Source organism: Apteryx mantelli, chromosome 7 (genome assembly GCF_036417845.1).
Source record: "Apteryx mantelli isolate bAptMan1 chromosome 7, bAptMan1.hap1, whole genome shotgun sequence".
NCBI classification, from domain to species: Eukaryota; Metazoa; Chordata; class Aves; order Apterygiformes; family Apterygidae; genus Apteryx; species Apteryx mantelli.
Window position 1 is genome coordinate 20,701,343 of NC_089984.1, and position 22,569 is coordinate 20,723,911.

At 44.5% G+C, this 22,569-nt stretch overlaps 1 protein-coding gene across 11 annotated transcripts in view; it reads left to right on the forward strand.

Moving 5' to 3' along the window:
• Positions 1 to 20,044, forward strand: part of CAMK2G (calcium/calmodulin dependent protein kinase II gamma) — a 123,558-nt gene extending 103,514 nt beyond the window's left edge. Inside the window, exons 14-21 of one of the 11 annotated variants that reach the window (XR_010884717.1) lie at positions 3,610 to 3,678; positions 5,278 to 5,322; positions 5,971 to 6,019; positions 8,093 to 8,206; positions 12,483 to 12,558; positions 13,129 to 13,223; positions 14,080 to 14,276; positions 14,368 to 14,446. Coding sequence is in view for 9 of the 11 variants with exons in the window: in XM_067299903.1 (XP_067156004.1) it covers positions 3,610 to 3,678; positions 5,278 to 5,322; positions 5,971 to 6,019; positions 8,093 to 8,206; positions 12,483 to 12,558; positions 13,129 to 13,223; positions 14,368 to 14,596; positions 17,285 to 17,348 (741 nt within the window). In the remaining 2 variants the exon portion in view is untranslated. Of the gene's footprint in view, positions 1 to 3,609; positions 3,679 to 5,277; positions 5,323 to 5,970; positions 6,020 to 8,092; positions 8,207 to 12,482; positions 12,559 to 13,128; positions 13,224 to 14,079; positions 14,277 to 14,342; positions 14,614 to 17,284 lie in introns of those variants that run through there. The other 10 variants (XR_010884718.1, XM_067299904.1, XM_067299903.1 and 7 more) reach the window with 10 other exon arrangements.
• Positions 20,045 to 22,569: the final 2,525 nt, after the last annotated feature.

A 22,569-nucleotide genomic window follows, 5' to 3' on the forward strand; every position in this document is an offset into this window, starting at 1 on the left:
CCAAAAAGAGGAGCAGGTGCTTTGCCTGGTGTTGGTGCCGTCATCCCTGGTGGGAGCCCTGCAGTGTAGAACAAACTTGGAGTCGCTCCAAATGTGGCAGAGACTGATGGGGCTCCACTGTTCAGATGAAAGGTGTGGGCACAGCACCGCCGGGTGGCTCAAAGCTGCCGGTCACTTCTTTTTTTAGCATTCTATACTGAAAAGGTTTGTCAGAGCCTTTATAATCCAAAACTTCCTTTTGTCCTGATCTCATTTATGTCTCCCAGCATGATCAAATACCTGGTAACTGCCTTCCCTGTCCTATTCATTTCCTTTTTTCATCCATCCAGATGTGTTTGACATCCATAGAGTTTGTCAGACAAGTAGTCAAATCCAGTCTCAAGGGAGCAAAGAAAAAATTGGCCAGTGCCATATTGTAAGGAGTCATGTACAGCCCATTAGGTAATGCCTGTGTCTCTGACACTGAGGTCTGGAAAAGTGCAAAAATTAGTTATTGCATTGTAGCTCCTCTCTCTGTTAGAATAAGAATGTTAGAATTTCTCCCCTATTGCAGATAGGAACATTAGAGTACTGAGAAAGCAGAAAAAAATGTGTCTGCATTACTATCTGGAAAATATTTACCCCCTTCCTCCTTCAATAACACCTTAAACCCATGTAAACACAAAAAGTAGTCCCAAAGTACTGCTCGGAAAATCTGACGTGAGAGACTGACTTTTCACTAGCCCTGTCTATACAAAAGTCCAGGGCAGGAGTGCTTTGTGCCTGTCTTTCCTTTCTTTTCTGCCCACTGCCAGCAATACTCAAATTCCCTCTGCATGTTGTTTTAAAGCAGCTGGGATATGTAAACCATGCAAGTGTCAGCCTCGGAAAACATTGAGACAGTGAAGGTGGCTAAATAACCAGAGAGAGCCCATATGTTGGTACTTACTTGCTTTTAGTTGGCTAGAAGTGTGTGTCCCTAGCGATATGATCACTGGTCTGTTTTCTTTCTCTTGCACCCTCTGTGTTGTTTGTGCCTGTCTGTCTGTCTCTTGTCTAGCTCAGGAAGCACTTCCAACTGCTGTGCCAAAACTAATCATATTAAATAGATCTTTAGAAGGGCCTGGCACCTTTTTAGGTGAATTGGCTTCTTTTAAGTTGAGCTGTACCGCTGTGAACTGCCAAGGATCGTGGCCTATCCAGTGACTGTGCTGTTGGCTGGGAGTGGGAGGGAAAGGAGGGGGTAAGAGTCTCCCATGGCTCTTGGGCTCTGTGAAGGGTATGCCAGTCTTCTCCAGTGAATGACGGTTGGCTAGGTGGCCACGAGACATGGGTATATGGGAAAGATCAGTACATCAGATAACTCCAAAGCCAAGACAGGCTAAGACTTTCGCCTCTTATTTACCTGGACTCTGTCCTGGAATAAAATACTACATGAATCTGGAAAGCCAATGCATAGCAAGTGGTAAAAATGATGCTCAGTCTTCTCCAGCCCACTGGATGGGGAAGAGCATGATGGATGCACAGGGCATTCAGTGCAGCCGAAAGAGGAGGCTGTGCATTTGGGGTGTGTGCAGGTTTGTGCTTTGTAAGGTGACATCCCACACCTTTAAAAACTGCTGTCGACTTAGAACAGTGGCTTCCTGGGTTATTTTTCCATTGGACTTCAATTATAAAGCCTTCCAGAAACTAGACCTTTAGGAAGCGCATCTAAAGAACTGAGTAAAAATCAAGAGAGTTTTTGTATAGCTTCTTTCATACTAACTTTATCTTCATACTCCAGTAGACTAAGAAAAATAAGTTGTGCTCTTCTCACTGGAAGAGATTTGGAAGACGCATCTCTTTGCCTTAGGATTACTGTTTCCTAAGAGGTACAGGAACCTCAGTGCAGTGTGGATGGGTGGACCCAAATGTTGCCAGAAGTCTGGTTGTGTTTGTGCCACAAAATAGCTTGGGATCTGTGGGGGGTTTTTTGTTTTGTTTTGTTTTTTTTCCCAGGTTGCTCTTCTTCCCTCTTGCATCCACAGTGCCCTCTCATCTCTTCTGCCATCAGGCTGGAAATGCATGCAGGAGGCAAGGCTCTTGGAAGGCCAAAGTCTTAGGACAATGTGAGGCTGTACAGGGAGAGGCAGTAAGCAGTAAATTGTGAAGTGTTTCTCCTTTCTTAGCTTCGGGGATGAGCATGTCATATACTCTTTTTCCCACAGACTTTTTAAGAATTCGTTCTTGCCTCTCTCTTCCACTTCCTCTCCCTGCCTTTTCTCTTTTCTTTACCCTCTCTTTCTTCCTCTATCTCCAAAAGGGATAGCTCAGCCAAAGCCTTCTGCTTGTAAAGGGAAGCCAAAGCGTTAGTGGGTGGGTGTGAAGTCTCAACCTCATAGGATCTGTTTCTAGTTGACATAATTAAACTTTTGGCACACGTTTCCAGCTCAGCATTTGACTTCTGCATTCTTGGTGCTGGTTACTGGGTGATGAGGGCCTGATGTTTTGCAGTGTGAGTTTGCAGTCCTCAAAAGGGTGGGATAAAAAGCAGCTGCAATGAGGTCAGACTGCTTTGAGATCAGTTCCAGGAATCATCATGTATAAACCAAGGGGTTTTGGTGAGTCTCCTGCAGTGCTGATTTTGATATTGTTGCTGGTGTCTGACAGAAAGAGAGCTAAATACCTGGCATGGCAGGGTATCAAGGAGTGAAAATTTTGGGCCTTTTCCAACAACTGAATGGATTTGTGGGCTAGGAAATGCATACTAGTGTACACTGGTTTGTCATCCCACAAAAGGAGACTTTGCTCATTGCTGGCTTAACTGTCATATGTGATTCAATGGGGCATTTCCTTGCAGGAAGCTGGTGATTGCCTTACTATTGTGCTGGGTGAATGCAGGAAATAGAGGTTTTATCCTTCTACCACAGCTACAAGAGAGACTGAAGTGGGGAAGGATGCAAAACTACTGGGCACCATCTGGAGGACTTGCTACTTGGGGGATTTTGCAGCCTTTTCTCCGCCTGCCCACCACCTCCATATTTTGGTCCTGAAGTCTCTTAATTCAGGTCACAGCAGGGACCCAACACACCATACCTCACTTTTTCTCTACCCTTTCTAGGGCTGACCACAACTTTTCTCCCATCGGCAGATTATCTGGGACCCTCCTCATCATCACATACCTAGGATTGTACCTGCACACTTTGGGAATTCTCCGTCATGACTCCTATTTGTCCCCTGTTTGAGACTGTACCATGACTATTGCGTCCCTCTCACTTTTGCAGTCTCTTTCTCTTATGGGCTGCTGCCATTTCTCATCCTTCTTCCCCAAATATTTTTGCTGGTACTTATTCCAGGATTCCCCCACCCCTTTGAGCTGCTGCCTTTTTTCCTTTTGTTTTCCCTCCTTTTAGCTCCAGCAGTCCATCCACATTTGGGTTTTGGTATATCCCTTACTACATCTGTCACCTCTGAGGGAAGGATGATGTCCAGAAGCCGGGGCAGCATTCCTTCTTCCTCTCTCTTCTTGGTGAATGAGCTTGTGGGGAGGGGAGGGTCTGTGGAGATGGTTGGGATTAAGAGCAATACTGTCATTTTCTTGCTGCCTCTGCTGCCCAGCAGGGGAACTAAAATGATGTTTTTCTGTCTCAGCCACAGAGCAACAACAAAACCAGTATAGTAAGCACTGCAAAAGAAACACCCCCAGTGCAGACGTCCATGGTATCTTCCCCAACCGCTATTTTTTTTTTTCCTGTTTGGTTTAATTTTGATTTTGTCCCCTCCCTCCCCCCACCCCTGAGTGCTGCTTGTGCTGCTCTGTTTCAGCTTGTGTTTTGGCTTCGTTCTGTGTGTGTCCCTGTGCTGCTGTGGGGCCTGATCACAGCCTCACAGGCTTTGGGCTGGGGGGGCTGAGCAGAGCAGTGGTTGGATGTGGGGACCGCAGCTTGCCTGGACTTCCCCTTGTGCCATCCCTATATAGTTCTGTGTGTCCCGTTCAACTGTTCCTGCTGGCTTTGGGGAGGCTGGTTTGGAAGAAGAGAGTGGGTGACTTCATCCACTCTCCAACACCTGGGAAAAGGAGGATGGACTTCAGGACGCCACAGGAGAAAGGGCAGGCAGAGAGTTTTCAGAGGAATCCTTTGATGGCCCTTTTGGCCTGCTAAGTTGTGTGGTTGATCCTCTGCAGCTAGCTGACTTGCTGTGCTGTCATTCTCTGTTTAATGGACTGCGTGCAGCAGTATTTGTAGGGTGCCCTGTGCCTAGCACGTCTAACACCACAGCGCAGTGTGGTCTGCCTCTCTATGCTTGGGAGATCAGGCAGCAGTGAAATGGGTACCAGAGATGGATGGGTGAGTGTACGTCACTGCACCGTCACAGTCACTGATGCCCTCACTGAACCACCCCACAACAGCCATGTCAGCAGGAAGAAATGGTGCAGGATTCTGAAGTCTTGTCCCTGTAATGAAGGAATAAGTGCAGGAGCTAGTTAGCACCCACAGCCCTAGTAGCTGCTCTTCGTTGTGTGGACCAGAGAGCTGGGTTTGGTGGTTTTGTGGGGTAGATGGGGAGATTTGATATTCTTCTTGTTTGTTGTAGGGTGAAGCGTTCTTGGGACACTTCATAATTTTCAGCTCTCCCTTCACTGGCTTTTTTTGTTATGGCTTTGATGCTGAGAGAGCCTTTCTGAATTTATTATTATTATTATTACTTTTTGAAATCAGATCTCATTTTAGAGACCTGTTCTAGAAAAATGTGCCTTTTTTCACAGCCCAGTTTCCATAGTAGCTCCTCACTGAGAAGCATTTGGGTGCTCTGGCTTATCAACCCTCTTATGGAAATTATGAATGTCCCTTTTCAGGGTAAAATACCTGGCAAACTTGACAAAAAACTGGGAGACAAAGGCCCCAGCCCAGTATTATGCTTCCCTCCATCTCTACACCTTCTGAAGCAATTTCTAGTAAAGACACTGCTGAGGGGTCATTACTTCATGAACAGCCTGTAGGGTGGAGACTTTCTGTTCTATTGCTATCTGGCATTTGTGCCAGCATGGTTCTCAAGAAGCCAACTGGGAATTTGAGGGAGTTGCAGGGAATCTGGGGGCTTTGTCTCCTAGTGACTGTAGCTTTTAGTACAGTCTCTCTCTTCAGGAAACCTGTGCAGGAAGTGTGTGCACACGCACGCAAGCGCACGTGTGCTGTTTGGAGTTTGTGGTTTGATTTTTATGTCAGTCACCTTTTCTCCACTTGCTGGGGAGTGAAAGCATATGAGAAAATAATGCCTTAGAACTAGAGTTTAATGAATTCTTCCATCCTTTCCTAGGAGCCTCAAACAACTGTTGTCCATAATGCTACAGATGGCATAAAGGTAAGGGATGGGAGTGTTGTCAGAGAAACTTCCGCTCCCTCTTGTCATTCTCATCTTTGTGTTTCTGACTTCGGTTTCTGCCTTTCTGGTGTTTGGTTTGTAGCATGCTTCTGAATGCAGCTGGTGGCAGAAGTGGGAAGGTTGTGTTGTACAGCTGTGGATCTCTAGAAGAGGCTGAGTAGGGGCGACTGTTCAAATATGATAATCTCTTTCTAGTTTGGTGTATAAGCACCCCACCACTATGTGGGGTGGATGAGAAGATACAGGCACTCATGCACTTATTTCTTCTGGAAATGGAGACCTGTTCCTTTGAGAAAGCCTAGGAACCCTTTTTTAGCTTCCTGTGGCTGCTATTCTTCCAAACAGAAGCAACTCCCATTTGATCTCACTTGATAGAGTTTAACTTCTGTTCTTGTGAAAGGTCTGTGTGGAGGGGCTGAACTGCTTGAACATGCAAAAGTTTAGAAGAGATGCTGTTAAGCTTTGCTTGATATTTGTCTCACTTCCATCCAAATCTTCTTTGTATTATCCAGTCCATGTCATACCTGCCTGTATTTTTCTGCCTTCCTCATCTTCCACAAACAAATCAAAGCATTTACTAATGCTCCTGACTGCTGATGTCTGGTAATGTTCTGTTCTGCCATGCAGGGTTCCACAGAGAGCTGTAACACCACTACTGAAGATGAGGATCTCAAAGGTAGGTGTTTTGCCTGTAAGCTCTAATACTGTTAAGTGCAGAGAGGGGATCCTGGAGATTTGATCCCAAATTTGTGTGTGTGACTAAGTCATAAATTTGTCAAGACTGCCATTCCTGTTGCAGGGGGGGCCATGCTTTGAGGAACCAGTTGACTTTGCCTTTCTGGTATATGAACCCTGTTTGCCCTGAACTAATCTGATTTTGTTTGAGTGGAAATTCTTTCCTTGCAAATATCATAATCTATTCATCTCCAGTCCATTTCTAGGCTTGGAAAATCCCTACTGGTCCCTTGAGGTTTGGAGTCTAGCTGTGCTTTCTGTGCTTCCCCACAGGTTGCAGAGAGTTGAAATCTCTCTTATCACTCCCCCACAAGAGGAGCACAGTTTCCCTTCGCGCCCATTTCTGAGAATCTCTTCAGTGATGCACGCACTTTTTTTTTTCCCCCTCTTCTCTTTGGGCCTATTTTCGTTGTTTCTAAGATGAAGATCATTCTCAACTTTTTATCTATGAACAGAGATGATTTTCCATGTCCCTGACTGAGATTTCAGAAGAGGGAGATGCTAACGAGAAATTTCACACTTTTCAGTGACCACATCATAAATATTCTGTGCTTATAAAACTGTCTTAGATGAAGGAGCTCTGACCATTCCAGAGTCCCATATTTGCTCATGTTGTTTGAGAAGCTGCCCATTTTCTGACCCTCAAAAGAGGGAGGAAAGGAAAGAAGTTCTCCTGAAAAAGCAGATTCAGGATGAGTGAATGCAGTTCACATTTTGAGGCAAATGTGACAGCAGTTTGCATTTTGAGGCAGAGGTACTCTTGCTCTCCCTGTGCTCAATGAGAGTTACGTGGCCAGGGAAGAATCATTGCTGGCCTTGTGATGTTCAGGTGGTGGGCGCAGTAATGTCACCTCAGTCACCTGGGACGCTTCCTGAAGCTTTTCCTGCGGCTTATCATAAGCTGCTGGCTCCTCTTCTGAGAAGTCATCAGGAACCATCAGGAGCATGCCAGTGGCTGACTGAACTCTGCAATACAAATTGTTTCAGATAAGACCTGACCTCATTACAGGATAGTATTCTACCTCTCACCTTTTTTCCAAAGAGGAATCCATGGTTTAAGAACCAAGCTTTGAGGGAAGGGAACTGGATGGCTTTTGTAATGTGATAATGAAATGGATTTATCTAATCTCTACTGGATATCTGTCCAGAACAGATATTTGTCCAAAACTTTGTCTCCTTTGGCAGTTTCTGTTCAGGAGAGTTCCGGGGCTTGAGCCAATGCAAGTCAGGAATATGAGTGCTATGAAGAGAGGAAGGCTAGGACTGGAATAGAAGGGAGGTGGGAAGGAGGGCAGCTGGCTGTTGGCCAGGACCAGATGCACTGAAGAATTGTATAGGGCTGCATTGCTGCAGATCACAGCTGAGATGTATTGGCAGAGCTGTTAGAATATGTTTTTTAATAGAAGGAAGCATTTTAATTGTGGTTGAGAAGAAAGGAGCTTGAAGAGTAATGATTTGTGCTATAGCCAGCTCTAACAGGTAATTTTAGTGCTTTACTTCTAAGTACAGCAGCATTCACCAGATGCCTCCTGTTCAACTCCTGCCCCTCCATGTTTTAAGCTAAGCAAGCACTCAAAGCAAAATTAAATAGACCAAAAGTTTTGGGAGTGTTGGAGTTATCAGCATTCTGCATAGCCATGACTCTGGGAAAAGGGAAGTGCTTGTACAGTTCCTCTTCTCACCTCTTGTTTTCAATAGAGGCAGGTTATGCAGATCTATTCTGCTGTGGAGTATGAGACAGCCTTGATACATTAGTGACAGTTGCCTCAAGGCTATGTTGTTTCCACTGTGGTGGAGCTAAGGGGGCCAGCTTCCCCCCACAATGTCCCTACAAATTGCACAGCAGGACCATGCTGTAGAGCTGTCTACTCGACTTTGCCCTGGAGGATACTCCTGCATGTTTTGTGCCCAGCATTGTGGTTTCTTTAATGTTCTCCTATTTCCTTTCTCTTTTTTTATTTACTGAACTTGCGTGTTTTGTTTGTGTTTGTGTTTTAATTCCCTGCCATGCTAGCTTCCCCTCTCTCCACCGGGGACGGCAGCTCAGTGCTTGAAGGACGGAGGCAAAGTGAGAGCAAAACACAGACTGAGTCCATGCAGTCCCAGCTTTCTCTCTGTTTCTCAGCCAGTAAGTCCAGGGGTGCAGTGCTTCACGGCATCTTTTTCCAACCCCTTCCTCCACCTTTCCTATTTCTCCTTCCCTTCCTCAACTTCCTTCCAGAATGTTGATTTTTCATTTCCAGTACTCCGGAATAAAAAGAAATCATCTCCCTTCCTGCAAAATCCCTTCCTTGCACACTGAAATTCTCCAAATTTTTCCTTCCCCTTTTGAAGAAAAAAAAAAAAAAAGAACCTCATCTTAGCTAATTTCATTCCCTTGCTTTCATCTGGGTAAGGTGTGGAGTTCTTTGCAGGGATACTGCCTTTTTTGGACACCTCAGGCAAGTCACTGCATCTCTTAGTTTTCCTTTCTGTAAATGGGGACAATGGTGCAGATCTACTTTGGAGGGGATTTGTGAGGCTGAATTCAGTCTTGTTTGATCAAGAACTTTCAAGCTCCCCAGATTCGGATGGTGCTCAGGAGGTACAGAACGAGTGAAAAGTAGCTTTTGCAGACTGTTTCAAGGATGCTTTGGAAGTGAGGCTGTGGCTGCTGGAAGACCCCTCAGCATTTCTGGATCCAGTTAGGTGCTTTGAATGAAAACCTTTAGATAATGTTGGCTCTGAGGGGCATCTCTCTGTTGTGTGCTTTGCCTTACATGTCTCTCTCACTATCTCAGTTAATTGGGACCTTGGTTAGTCTGTCAGTTATGGTACCTTCTGCCTGATCCTTCCTGAATTGGCTGCCTCTGTAGAGGAGCCTGTGGCTGAGAAACCTTGAGAAAGGGTAAGGAAAAACTAGTAGGTTGGAGAAAACTTTGGTGGAGTTCCCAGCCTTCCCCCTACCTGACTAGTCTTCTGACTATTTAAAGATGTAGTAGAAGGATCCTTAATGTGAGCTGAAGTATTTTGATTCATCTATTCAGACCATTATGGTGATGAGGAAGGAACAGGCATGCCCTCTTCTGTCTCCTTCTCTTGTCATCTTTCCCTGGTTTCCTGCACACAGCTCTAGTATCTCATATGATGCAGCATTCAGAGCCTCTCTGTTACTTATTTTTGAAGTAGTGCTAAGAATGTCAAACCGCTGAGTTTGTGAGGCACCAGGGGAAGGTGTTTTGCCTAGCTAGACTGGAAGGGATATGATCTCTTAAGTCCTTTTTGCTGTGAAACATCCATCACGGCTTTCTTATTAACCCATTCCTCTTGTTTGTAGAAAGGCCCTACTTTGGTACCCTGAGGAGTGCCAAATCACTACTTTACCAAGTGGGGCAGCATTCTCCCTTCCTGCGCCTCTCTGATTTGAGATTTGCAGTGATTTGGATGCCCTGCTTTCTTTCCCTTTCACTTGTATCTTGTGCTTGCCCTTGTGCTGCTCTGTCACCACTCTGACCAACCTTTTAGGACATCTTCAGACCACCTCCCACAGCATCAGTGATTCCTGCTGTGTCTGAAGGGTCTCCTGCCCGGGTGCCATGGTGGTCCCCTCTGAGCAGTGTCCAGCTCAGCTGATGTGACAGAGGCAGCAAAGCGGGCAGAGGTTGCTGGAATGTGGATGTGTCTGTGTGCAGAGGGGGGTTGGGGCTGTGTGTGTCTGTGCTTCTTTGCTGGTTTTTATTTTGCTTTCTGGTTGGGGCTGTGTGTGTTTGTACTTCTTTGTTGGTTTTTATTTTGCTTTCTGGCTTGTTTGTTTGTTTATTATTTTAATGCTTACGTTTGTTTTGCAGCTACCCAGTCTTGTGAAGAGAAGCTTCTTGCCTGGGACAGCCCAGGGCAGACATTGGAGTTAGAGCGTGCTCGGTCGGAGCCCTTGCTAACTCCAGTAGTTCCCTTTGTGCTTAACAGTGCACCGTGTAAGTTAGCAGCTGGGTAGCGTAGTGGAGTAGTGCTACTAATGCTAGTAACCTTAGACTTTTTGTTTCCCTTCTTTTCTCCGCCTGTACATCCGTTATCTGCCTGTTTCTCCGGGGAAGGACCAGGTGCCCTTCTGAGCTCACCCGCTGCCCTGAGCTGGTGCCCGGCGCGGGCACGGCCGTTCGGTGCCGGGGTGGCGGCAGGTCCGGCGGGGGGGGGCCGAGGGGGGGCCAAGGGGGCCGCGGAGCTCCGCGGCGCGGCGGCGGCTGCAGGGCGCGGCGGCGGCCGCCGGGGGGCGCCGCGGTGCCGCGGCGGCGGGGAGGGGCGCGGGCGGGCGCGCTCCCGCGGCTGGGAGCGGTGCCGCGCGCGCCCGCCCGCGCGCCGCCGCCGCCGCCGCTGCCCCCGCCGCCGCCGGGCAGGGGCGCGCTGCTGCCCTCCTCGCCCCGAGGGGCGGCGGGGAGGTGCTCAGCGAAGAGGGATGCTGAGGGGCCTAGAGTTCCCGCGGCGTGAATATGCGCGGTCTCCTCGCTGGGGATGGTGCACGCGTGGCGGCAGGCTGCGGTAGAGGAAACCTCCTCCCGGGGCTGCCTGTTGGGAAACTCGGAAAAGACAGTAGAACAGCAGTGAGCGTTTCAGGAGGCAGATGTCAGACTTCCATGTCTGTACTGAGGCACGCTTGCTGCCCTGTTGTGTCCTCCCGCAGCGTCAGGTAGGGAGCCCTGTGAATTGCACCATGAGCGACAGGCACGAATGCCTGCCGGGTGAAATCCCGTGGCTTCCCACCCTTTGGAAAAATGGGTCACCTTCTGTGGGTCAGTTCTAGTGCTCAGTTTGATGAAATGGGCTTGTGCTGAAATACAGGGTGAATGCTGCTGCGTAGCGAATTTGGGAAGGGGATGCAAATCCCCTTGAGATAAGCTAGCACTTGGTGGCTGTGGCCTGCAGATTTCCTCACTCATCCCAAACAGAGCCTTTCCCAGGGACTTTCTCTTCCAGGTGGTGCACATTTGCATGCCCTCTGCATGGGGAGGGAGATCCAGTGTGTAGGCACAGCTTCATGGGGAAACAACACCTTGTAAAAAATATTTTTCATAATAGACAAAACCCGTTGTGCCCTTTTGATACGTTCCCTGCATACATCATTCTATGTACAGAAATGTGATGTTACAGCCCTAGTGGCAAAACCTCCCTTACTGTCGTGAGCCAGTTGTCTTCTGAGATGTTTCTGTGGCTAGCTGGGCAGTATAAATCTCTTACTGGATTTCCAGAATAGGTGCAGGCACCTTTCACAGCCAATGAGGTTGTCTTCTTGTTGGTCTTCAGCTGTGCTTCTCAATGTTGGGATGAGATATACGTGTGGATGAAGTTTAAGGGGGAGGGTAGTTCAAACTAGCATCTTCTGGCATCTAGTGTAGAACTGATCTTCCCTGACTCAAACATTTAAAAGATGGTAGGTGAGATTTAAACATCATTCCCCTAATAATAGGCATCTGAGATATCTCAGATGAGATTTCCAGAGGTGCCTGCTTCTTTTCAGAGACTAAAGGAGAGACAGTCAGGTGACTATTTCTGTTTCAGACACCTACATTTTAGATGTCACCTAAGTCAGGGCAGATGAATTGAAGCCTCAGTGGGACCTGGGTTATCAGCTGTGGGAAACTGAGAGAAGAGAGCAGAGAGGTTCTGGCCAGAAAGTGATTGAATCCACAGTAGACCGCTAGTCAGCTGTCTTCGTTCATCGCAAAGTCCAGTGAGCTGGGCTGAGTTAATGGCAGTGCTGTCAGAGTGCTAAAAAAATCTGCCATAGGCAGAAGCTAGCTTCCTGAAGAACAGAGTGTGTACTACAGAGTGTGTACCTGTTGGTCCAGCCATCCATCTTGCTTTGATTGTCTTTCTAGCTTGCAGAAGTTACCCCTACACGTCCCAATTGCTTATTTGCAGCACTCATAATATCTGGTGTATTGGTGATGGTGACAGGCAAGTTGTTGGGAGACTTTTTCTAATTGGCTTGATCTATGCAGTGGCCGTTCTTGTACGGCTACTGTGGTGAAGAGTTTCCCCTTCTTACAGCTGCCAGACAAGTGTTTCACGTTGGTGGGTTTACTGACATTCAGTGGTCAGACTCCCTAGAAGCACCTAGAGCTGTCATTCAGGATACAGCCCTGGTTACTGAGACAGACCTTTCTAGAAGAAAAGTTGAACAGGATAAGATATCTTTATTTCCCCTTCTCTCTGCATTATAGGATCACCATTCCCTTTTCATACCACTGTTCCCCTACCCTTATATGGATGGCTGTCATTACTGCGCGTTTCCAGAATGCAGGGAGCAGCATCCTATGAGATCCAGACTAATGGTGTGCTGCAAATTGCTTGTAGGAATCACCCACTTAGCCCCATATTCCCATTCAAGTCCTATGCACAGTTAAATTGCTCTTTCTTCTTGTCCGCAGTGCGTAAGCAAGAGATCATTAAGATAACAGAGCAGCTGATAGAAGCCATCAACAATGGAGACTTTGAGGCATATACGTAAGTATAGTTGGTTAGTGCGTAGATGACTTCTGACAGGTCGTTTATCAGTTTGTGCACAAGTGACGTACTGGCTCCTGGGTAAGAGTAAGAGTCATCCGGCCATGCGCAGTAGAAAGGATCATGCATTTTAGCCTCCATCAATTGTAGTCAGGATATGGTTGAGCTCTCTTTATATGAGGTTCAAGTAGTAGCCAGGTATCAAGAAGCAAGAGTGACGAAAGCAAAATACCCTTTTGTAAGGGAGGGGAGAGCAGTGAGATGGGCAGAGAGTGAAGAAATGGAAACAGTTTGTATGCCAGAAATGCAGAGACATGTTTTATGTGAAATTCCAGCTAGCACCAGTTCTGTGTTGCTGCAGTAGGCCTCAGTCCTCCAGGGACTTCATCCTCAGAGTAAGGAAATTGCTAGGCGTACACAGGGTGCTAGTCACATGCCTTACCAGCTCTTCACTGTGTAAATAGTCTTTGGGTTCAAATGCAGGCTGTAAGGCTGTGGTGTGTTTTTTGTTCTTGTGTGTGTATGTATATATATATATATATTTTTTTTTTTTATTTTTTTTTTTTTCAGGAAAATCTGTGATCCTGGTTTGACCTCATTTGAACCTGAAGCACTGGGGAACCTCGTTGAAGGAATGGATTTCCATAAGTTTTACTTTGAGAACTGTGAGTGGGTAGATTTGGTAATACCAACAGCCTTCTCTCTCATCTTCTTTTATACCATAACTTTGGCATTTGGGGGGAAAACTGCCATTGTTTTCACAGGCTGTCTGAAAACCAGCAAGGGCTTGATTCTGTGTGGATTGTGAGGCATTCATAAGAGCCAGCATGCTTTCTTTCCAAAGCCTTTTTTAGCAACAGTTTCATTTCTAACCCCCAGTTCCCTTCGCTACAGAGGTACAATTTGCCTGGTGCAAATATTTTGTGAGCATGGAATGAAGGGGTTTTAAAAGGTTGAGGCACTGGATTTCCTGCTGATATGGAAATGGAAAAATGAACATGTATTGATGGAAAAAGCCTGTATATTTGGCGTAGGCATGCTATATGGTCACATATAAAGATAGTCATGCACAAATCACTGTCATGCCTTCAGTTTGAGTTCTCCCTGGACTGGTTCAGATCTCTAACACCTAATGAACCCCTTATGTGGATACAAGGGTCACCTTGTCAGCCAGGGACAGGACAGTTGAGAGAAATGCTGTCACTTATAGTGATATGGGTTGCATGCACTCCATAGTTGCCTCCCTTCCTGGATGTCTCCACAGGGTGAGATAATTGAAAAGTTAAATCCTGAGCTGTTTAATTTGTTTTATTTGGGGGGTTCGTTCAAGGTCCTTAGTAGGCAATTCTTAGTGCTAAGTATGCAGAGAGATCGTGTCTCTCAAGTGGCTGTTCTGGAGTGATTTTTCACTTCTCTGGGGCCTGCTCATATTTAATGCAGGCCTAGCTAAAAGGTTTCCTGATTATTGACTCTTTTGTAGCAATATTGTGATAATTAAAAGGTCTTTTCCTATAACTGAAGAAACAACACCACTGATGTTGAAAGAGTGGCTAGTATGCTTTGCAGAAGAAGTGCGAGCAAAGGGGCCAGAGGATTCTAGGGAATAATAAAGGCCCGATTCTGAAGTAGAAGGACAGGTGATAGGGGAAAGAATTGCTTGGATTTTGCCTGGAAAATTGCAGGAGCAATTTTTGTTGTGTCCCAGAATCCAGCTGGAGGTGAGTAGAATACAAAAGTGTCGGAGGGGCAGGGAAGATGTTTCTTCTCTTAATGGTAAAATGAAGCTGATGGTTTTGCATGTTCTGCCAGTACTGTCGAAGAACAGCAAGCCAATACACACCACCATCCTGAACCCCCATGTCCATGTCATTGGTGAAGATGCTGCCTGCATCGCCTATATCCGCCTGACACAGTACATCGATGGCCAGGGCCGGCCCCGCACCACGCAATCTGAAGAGACCCGCGTCTGGCACCGCCGTGATGGCAAGTGGCTGAATGTCCACTACCACTGCTCTGGAGCCCCTGCAGCACCTCTCCAGTGAGGATCAAACGTGGGTATGGACTATCGGGGAAGGAGTCTGTCATACACATAGCTGAGGCTGCTGTATGTGGGAGTTCAGTATCACAAATGCAGACTGCTTGAGTGTGTTTAGCTGGCTGTGAGAAAACTGTGGTCTAGTTGTCTGCAGGCTAAAAAAATCCCACTAATCAGCTGGTGTTCCTTTCCCTAAGTCCCTTTCTTATGGATTCAGTAGGATTATCTGCCATTCCCAACAAACTGGAGTCTTGTACCAGATAGTTTTGCCTGAGGGCAGCTACCCCTGTACCAGCAGTGCTTCCTCTCACATACTCATCTCTGTGCTTGGACAGAGTGCTAATCCTGGTCTGCAGAGCAGAGGGGAAGAGTACCTCATGGGGTGCACAGCTTTGCTGTTTCCCAGGTGTCAGGGATTTACCTTTCCAGTCCTTTAGTACAGACATTTTTCTAAGAATGTCAGACTCTAGAAAACATATCATAAAATCTATATGCTACAATTGCTATGTCATAAGAGTAAATATCTGTTCATACAAATTTTACTACCAACTTTGTGATTAGTAAATGCTATTCAGTGCACAGTGTTGAGAAAATGTGGAGGAAAAGAAATCTAAAGAAATAATAATATCAGAGAATTTAAAATATCCCCCAGGTAGCTTGCCATAATTCAGCATGGGAAGAAGCTTTAATTATAAAATTTGACATGAACAAACAACTGTTTTCTGTTCTTGAAGGACAGCAGTATGGTTGCATTTACTTTTGAAACACTCCATTTAAACATTTGGGTTTGTTTATTGCCTTACTCATATCTCTTACTTAGATATACAAAGTCTTTCTGCCTCCTTTTATTGTATGCTGAAGTGTTATGTCACAGTAATTTTACAGATCTAAGTTCCCTGATCTTAAGACCTTTTTACTGGTCATCTTCTATTTAAAAGCAAACACAAAAACTTCTAGAACTTAGAGGTTTTATCAGTTGTTTGTGTTGATGCACCTGGGAAATGAGCTTATTTTATTGTGGTCATTTCACAATAAACGATTCAAGTATAGTTACTACTTGAGTCTTAGTCCTGTGTACTACTTAAGACTAAGCCAAGAACAGTTTTCACTCTTATGTGTTGTGAGGGATTTGGCCCTATTGAAGGCAGTAGAAAGGAATGTGAACCACCATGAGCAAGTCTCAGAGAGGTCACAGATGGAATTTGAAGAGCAAAAGACAGTTGGGGTGCATCAGAAGGAGGAAGCTTTGAAGGGAGCTGGTCAATCAGCTGTATTTCCAGGGAGTAAAGCAATGAGAAGGATAAAGCCTTTGCAGGGAAACAAAAATAACTTATTTGCATCAGTTTGCATCAAAGAGATGTTGAGGGAGACTTCTCTCCTGGATTTAGTCTACTGTGAAGTCTCAAAAAAGATGCAGAACAAATTACTGAATTAAAGATCAGTACAACTCAGTGGCTATGCCTAGGAGTTCTGAGGAAGCTTAGGAATGAAGAGTCTTAGCTGCTAGAGAAGAGGTATGTTTCCTTGACTCAGCTACTGAAATGTTGCACCTCATCCAAAAGTATGTTTTGGAGAGCTTCTGAAAACTGCAGAGTAGGAGCCATTTCCAAAACACAGAATGTTGGTTAAAACAATATTTTAAAAAACCCATAAACTAAATTGAAGTATTTGCATGCATTTTGGGGTTCCAAAGGAAGAGTAACCATGTGCAATTACCAGTGGGGGCAGTGTGGTCAGCGGGATCAGCCATGTGAACACATCACATCATTTTGGAGCAACAGTTCAAGTGCAGAAAAGGATAAGGATGAAGAAGGAATGAAGTGGATGATAATACTTAAATAGAAACATGGAAAGAGTTCAGTTTTGGCTAAGTCACTTTAAAAGAAAACTGTAGCCTTAAAAGAAGTCTGAGAATAATCAGAGAACTTTGGTGTAGAGAAAGAGTAGGAATCAAGAAGGGAGAGGACTAATAAGATAGTTTGCGAAAAAGATTTGCAAACCTAAGAAATGGTAGAAAGAAGCTAAACAGAAGATCTTGGTTACTCTTTCATGCCAGGGAGATGATAATGAACATGAAAAGAAACAAACTTAAAACTAATAAAAATAAACTCAGTTATTTGACACAAAATTAGTCAGAAGAAGCCTTTGCTATAAGCTGTTGCTGGGGCTACACCTTTGCAAAACTGAAGAAAAGACAGTATCTGTATAGATGTTGAGAACTTCCAGAGACAAAATTGCTGCGGACTTCATACATTCAGAGAGAGAGAAAGAATAAATATTCCTAATCAAGGCAAAAGCCAATTTGGAGTGAGGCACAAACTGTTCCTTAGGAATAAATTCTTTGATCACTCCTTGGGAAACTTCTTTGACTTCTGAGACATATCACTGTTAGATAGTGGACCCCACTCTGGTCCAGTCAAGCAAGTAATATGTTTTAGCAAGTAATTGGTTTTCATTGGTATACGCACCCAACCAGAAGGGAAAGTGTGCTCTTCTTGTCTTCGGGGCTCTCCTAACCAGCCCTAATCTGTTTTGTGTCAGGAAGGGTTTATCCCTGTGCCCAATAATTAATCTGTAGAAAAACTTGTTTTATTAATTGTGTACAGCTAACTTCTGGCTTTATTTCCTTCCATCTTTCATCCCGTTCTCCCCTGTCCTTTCTGGGTGGATGCTACATCTTCCTGACTGCAGCAACTTGTGGAGATACTCAGCTGGAGGGCAAAATCTTCTTAGCAAGCAGCTCTGGAGTGCCTGAGCGACAGCAACGGTCGTGTCTGTTTGACGTTAAAAAATAAATAAATACAAATTACAAACAGGCAGCAGCCAAATGCACGAAACCCTGCATGCATCTGATGCTCCAGGCGCTGCCTTTCTGTTGTTTTCCATGGATCCATCGTGTCTGTTTCTGCTGTACGAAGGTGTTTTTAAATCTTAAAAAAAAAAAAAAAAAAAAAGACATGTTGTTTGTATAAAATAACAAAAAACAGGAGTAATGCTAAATAAATGACAGATTATCCAACACGCCCCCCTCTCCCAGGGCTAAGAAAATGGCAGCAGCTGGAACATCTTGCAGAAATGAAGTGAGGGGAAAGCAAAAGTGAAGGAGAGAGAAAGAGAGAGAGGGAGAGCAAGAAGGAGGTGGCTTGAGCAGCGGATTGCTGAACTGTGCTCCGCAAAGCCATGGTGGAAGCTAACATTGCATTCAGGCTGTGCTGTGACTTTAATCAGTGAGAGGTGGCGAGGAGACCCCAGAGGAGCCACTGTGAAGATTGGGGTTCAAGAGAGAGTAAAGACACTTCTCTTCCTGTTGCCCAGCAGACTGACTTCAGCCTGAGTTTCTTCTTCTGCACAGCAAGAACGCTATGGAAAGCTGGTTGCTCGGCTGCTGGATCCCAAAACAGACTTTTTTTAAAAAACAAAACAAAATGAGATGTTGATTTAAGACTAAAGGTGAAAGTAGGGATAAATAAAAGTGGGTTTAAGTAAATATAGCTTAAATAGAAGCTTGCTCTTCAGAGATGCTGGTTTTAGAAGCAGCCACTACCTGGCCAAACACAGATGTTTGAAGCCAGCTTATTTAATTTAACAAAAAAAAAAAAGGCATTGCGTTAAGAGTGGAGAATTTCGAGGAGGAGGGTACATGTATGGGATTTTCTTTTTCTTTCTTTTTTTTTTTTCTTTTTCTCCTTTCTAGTAGCATAGTTGGGATCCACAGTGCTGCAGAACACGTTCCTTAGGAAGCAGACAAGAAACTTAGTGTTATGTTCTTCATGAAGACTTGCACATACACTCCTATATGAGGCATAAATAGCGTGTGTTTTTTATACTGAAATATATGCACCCATAGAGTTAAAGGGGTTTACTGGCCTCCTGTTTGATTTGTTTGTTCTCCGATTAAAATAGCAGTGGGAGCCAGCAACCCCAGCCAGGTGCTTCTCCCTACCACTAACCCATCTGATGTTTGTAAGTGTCATGTTTCCTAGTGTTTATTTGGGTAATTTTTCTATTTTTTACAGTGATGTTGTAACACAGAAAACTATCAGATCAGAACCTCAACAAACTGTAGCCGAAGGACTCCAGGCCACCTGCTGGTGTTGCCTCTGGGTGGTAGAGGATACCTCATGAATTCAGCAGAGGGGAAAGAGAATTAGCACATATGATCTGATGTTTGTCCTTTGGGCCAATTCATCTTCCTTTCTACTCTTTGCTGGAAAGGGAGTCCATTTCCTTTATTCATTAGGTGGGGAATGTGGAATTGTTTTGTTGACCTTACCAAGAATGGATCCTAGCCCCAAGAAGAAAACAGCCTTTCTGATGGACCCTTTCAGTAACAGGATTTGTCTTGACCAAAGGGGAAGGCACAGGCTTATTCATTATTTACAGAAGTTGGGGTGGGCTTTTACCTGAATTTCTTTCTACCCGTAATCATTTTTGGATCTTTCCAGGGAATTGAAGTGATTGCATTGACAGCATACTAAGTATGAGGCAGCCTTTTTACAGACTATGGAAGAGAGGAAAGCTAATTTGGAATTTTAATCCTTATTTAACAGAATGCAGAAAGTAGAAGCTGTTGCACAAAGTGGAGCTGTCACTTTGCACCATATAGCTCTCTGCTCCCTTTGTTAGAGAGGTGCTATCCCACACCAGGATTAGAGCAGCTAACCCAAGATGAAGGAAAAGACTATCCATGCTTCCCAGGGTTTGTCTGAACAAATACACTTTTCTTCCTCCCTCTACCACCCCAGGGAGGAGTGTGGGGATTGAGTCCATAGGGGGCAAACACTAGATTTTATTATTTCTAAACATTTTTGAGACAGCACTAAGCCAGTGAGCGAAGTGGAAAAGTGAAAAGCCTTGCTATTTTATTCTGTTTTTTTTTTTAAAGCCACAAAGAGAGAGCAAACAGGAGATTACAATTATGCAGTTTTAAAAAGATAAATACAAACCATTATGCATGCCTTCTTTAGGTCTGATCTTCCTTGTCTCTTTACCTGATGATTATTAATGATTAAAAAGAAAACCCTCTGTATTAAGTATCTGCATATTTCAGAGTAAATTTAAAAAGAAAAGAACTGTTGGGCTTTTTGGTTTTGCACAGTCTTGGAGACAAACTCTCTTTGGGTTTTTTTGTTTGTTTTGTTTCCTTTTAAGTTAATGAGAACCTTAGCTTGGTATGGCCATTATCAAACACAGCTGTACACCTTTAGCATTCTTAATGTTCTCTTATGGGGCTAATATAAGCATCTATATAATATATATTATAAATATCACATTTTAAACAGGAAATGGAAGGCATTTGATGCAGAATTTTTGCATGATATAGAAATAATTAAAACAAAGTTAGCTAGTGTTTGTTTGTTTGGTCTGAATGTTGGTAGAACCTTCATAGCTTTGTTACAATGAAACCTTGAACTGAAGATATTTAATAAAATAACATTTAAACAGTGCAAAGATTTGAGTGTCATGCTTTTTCTCTTAAACCATGGGACAATGTGGCTTTGGCACTTCTGGGATAAAGTCATTCCACAAAGCTATTTTGGTGTTAGTAGATCATGTGATTAAAAAATCTCATGTCTAAAAAGAAAAAGATAAGCAGTAGCATACCTAAAAGGAAAAGATAGTAGTGTTAATAAAAACAAAGGGACAGTAGAAGCTCCTAAAATGAACATTATGGTGTTTTCCTGACACGACCAGGGAATAGTAGGGAAATGTGGCTTCTTGCCAAAGGCTAGGCTATCTGGAACAGGCTATGTTGTTGCTTCCTTTCTTGCTCTTTGTTTTCCTTGCCAGGATTTCAACTGCTTTGTGGGAGAAACTGTCCTGCCACTGGGTTTGCCTGATTTAAATGTGTTGAATTCAGGTTGGTTGACAGCTATTTTATCTGTTAGCCAGCATGTTTTATGTTCTAGACTGGATGTTCCTGCAGAGGCACTAATCAAACCACTGATTTGTATAAATTTGCCTGGTCTAGCTGTGTAAGCATAGTTTTCTAAACACAGGTTAAAGTTAGTTGGATTTAACCTTTTTTGTTTCTATACTGCCTATTGCATTAACATTCCAGTTATGCTCCCTTGAGTAGATCTCGTTCCACTCAGGCCTTCCCCTGCTTTTGCATTTTTTTCTTGTATTTCCAACCTGGTACTGTTCAGGCGGCTCCGCGAAGGGCAGCCGTGCTCAGCAGTGAGCCTGCAGCACGCTCTCGCTTTCTGCCCAGAGCTCTGCCATGCTGGGCCAGGCAGCGCGGTGTCGGCGAGGTGCCACCGCCGGCGCGTCTCCCGCTGCCCGGGGTAATGGAGCTGCGCTGTGGCAGCCCAGTGTCAGCTCTGCTATGGTCACAGGTTACTGCTGTGATTGCAGTGTGGAGATGCTTCTTGTTTTGTGTACTGGTAATGGTGCAAGTCTGAGAGGAGCAAGCCAATATTTGTCCTCCTTCTCCAGCAGGTTTTTCGCTCGGGTGAGCCACCCTAATGTGAGCCCAGGTGCACCTGAGAAGCAGCGCAGTGGGGAGGGGTGGCCTTGCCTTTCTGCTCAAAGAGAGTTCAGTGTGCTTAATCCCCTTTAAATGCAGCAGTTACCTAGTAAATAGGTGTCAGTTGCTACTGCTTAAGGAGATGATTGCTTCACCTGCCTCGTGGAGCTAGAGGAGGACTGTCCGCAGTCTGCACAGGGAGAAGTAAGGTAGAGTTTTACAGCCCACTTTACTAAGGATTGAAGAGGATCTGTTCATGGCCAGGAGAGACAGTTCCTGCTAATACAGTAGCAAAGAGAGGTGCTGCTAGCATCTCTGGCATTCGGGGCAGCATCATTCATCAGGTAAGCTCTCTCCTGAATCAGTTAATCGTATCTTGATTTCTGAAGAAATGTTTCAAAATGGTCCAGTATGCACTAGGAAAATGTACCCGTAAAGTAAGTGAAGATTTTCCATATTCTTAGGAGCTCTTTTAGCAAGGACCAGAGTCATTCAAACACTGTTACTGAAAGCACAATAGACAGACTAATACCTATGTCGAGAATATTTATGTACCATACATATGGGGCCTTTCAGAGGGTTCCAGTGTGTGTTTGATTTATGTACATTTAGTAGAAAGATAATGGTGTTCCTGTTAAGTTGTCCTGTACCTGCCTTTACCACTTGCAATTGGTTTATTAGTCCATCTTGGCCAGGGACTCTGAAGAATGTGCAGATTGGATAGAATCTGTTCCAAAAAGAGTTCCCATGTTATGTTTTCTTACGTCTTAGCCAACAGCGGGGATTGGGAATGGCACTGATCTGCAACTTGATACTTCTGGTACTGGAAAGTCTGAAGCTATCATATTTTCAGAAACTTATTTTCCAATATGCCACATCTGGTTAGAATCTGCTTGTCCTACTGGAAATACAGACTCTGTGCTTATCAGAAGAAGGTAGTGTCTCTTTCTAGATGTAGCAGTTGCCCATTGCCACCTCTCAAAATTACGTGATCCTGTCAGGCATCTGAATGCATTCCCACCCCTGGATCCACGCATCACCCAGATGTGTGCTATATAAAATCTCTGGGCTGCTAAGGCTAATTAAAAGTGCATGAAATATCTCTCTACTGTTATCTTACTTATGTTAATTTCAACTCTAATAATTTTTGTTTGTAATATCAGATGCATTTTTTTACTCATATTTGGCTTAAATTTGTAGTCTTATAAACATGGGCTCTGCAGTACCATCAAGCCATGCTTTTCTCCTTATGATTGTTGCTTCTGGGTATTAATTCTATTATTTGTTTTCCTTTGTGATTGTGCTTGGGGAAAAAAAAATCTCTCTAAAGTTCTTTTTCAGTGATTAGCCCCATAGCTTTCTTCACCTCTACTTCCCTTCCCCGCTTCTGAGCTGGGTTAAAAATGAAGGAATTATGTAAACGCTAAGCTCTGCTCACTGCCCCAGCCAGCCATTCCGTTGGACATCAAATGATGTTTGCGTGTTCAACTGTATGTTCTTGTTTGTC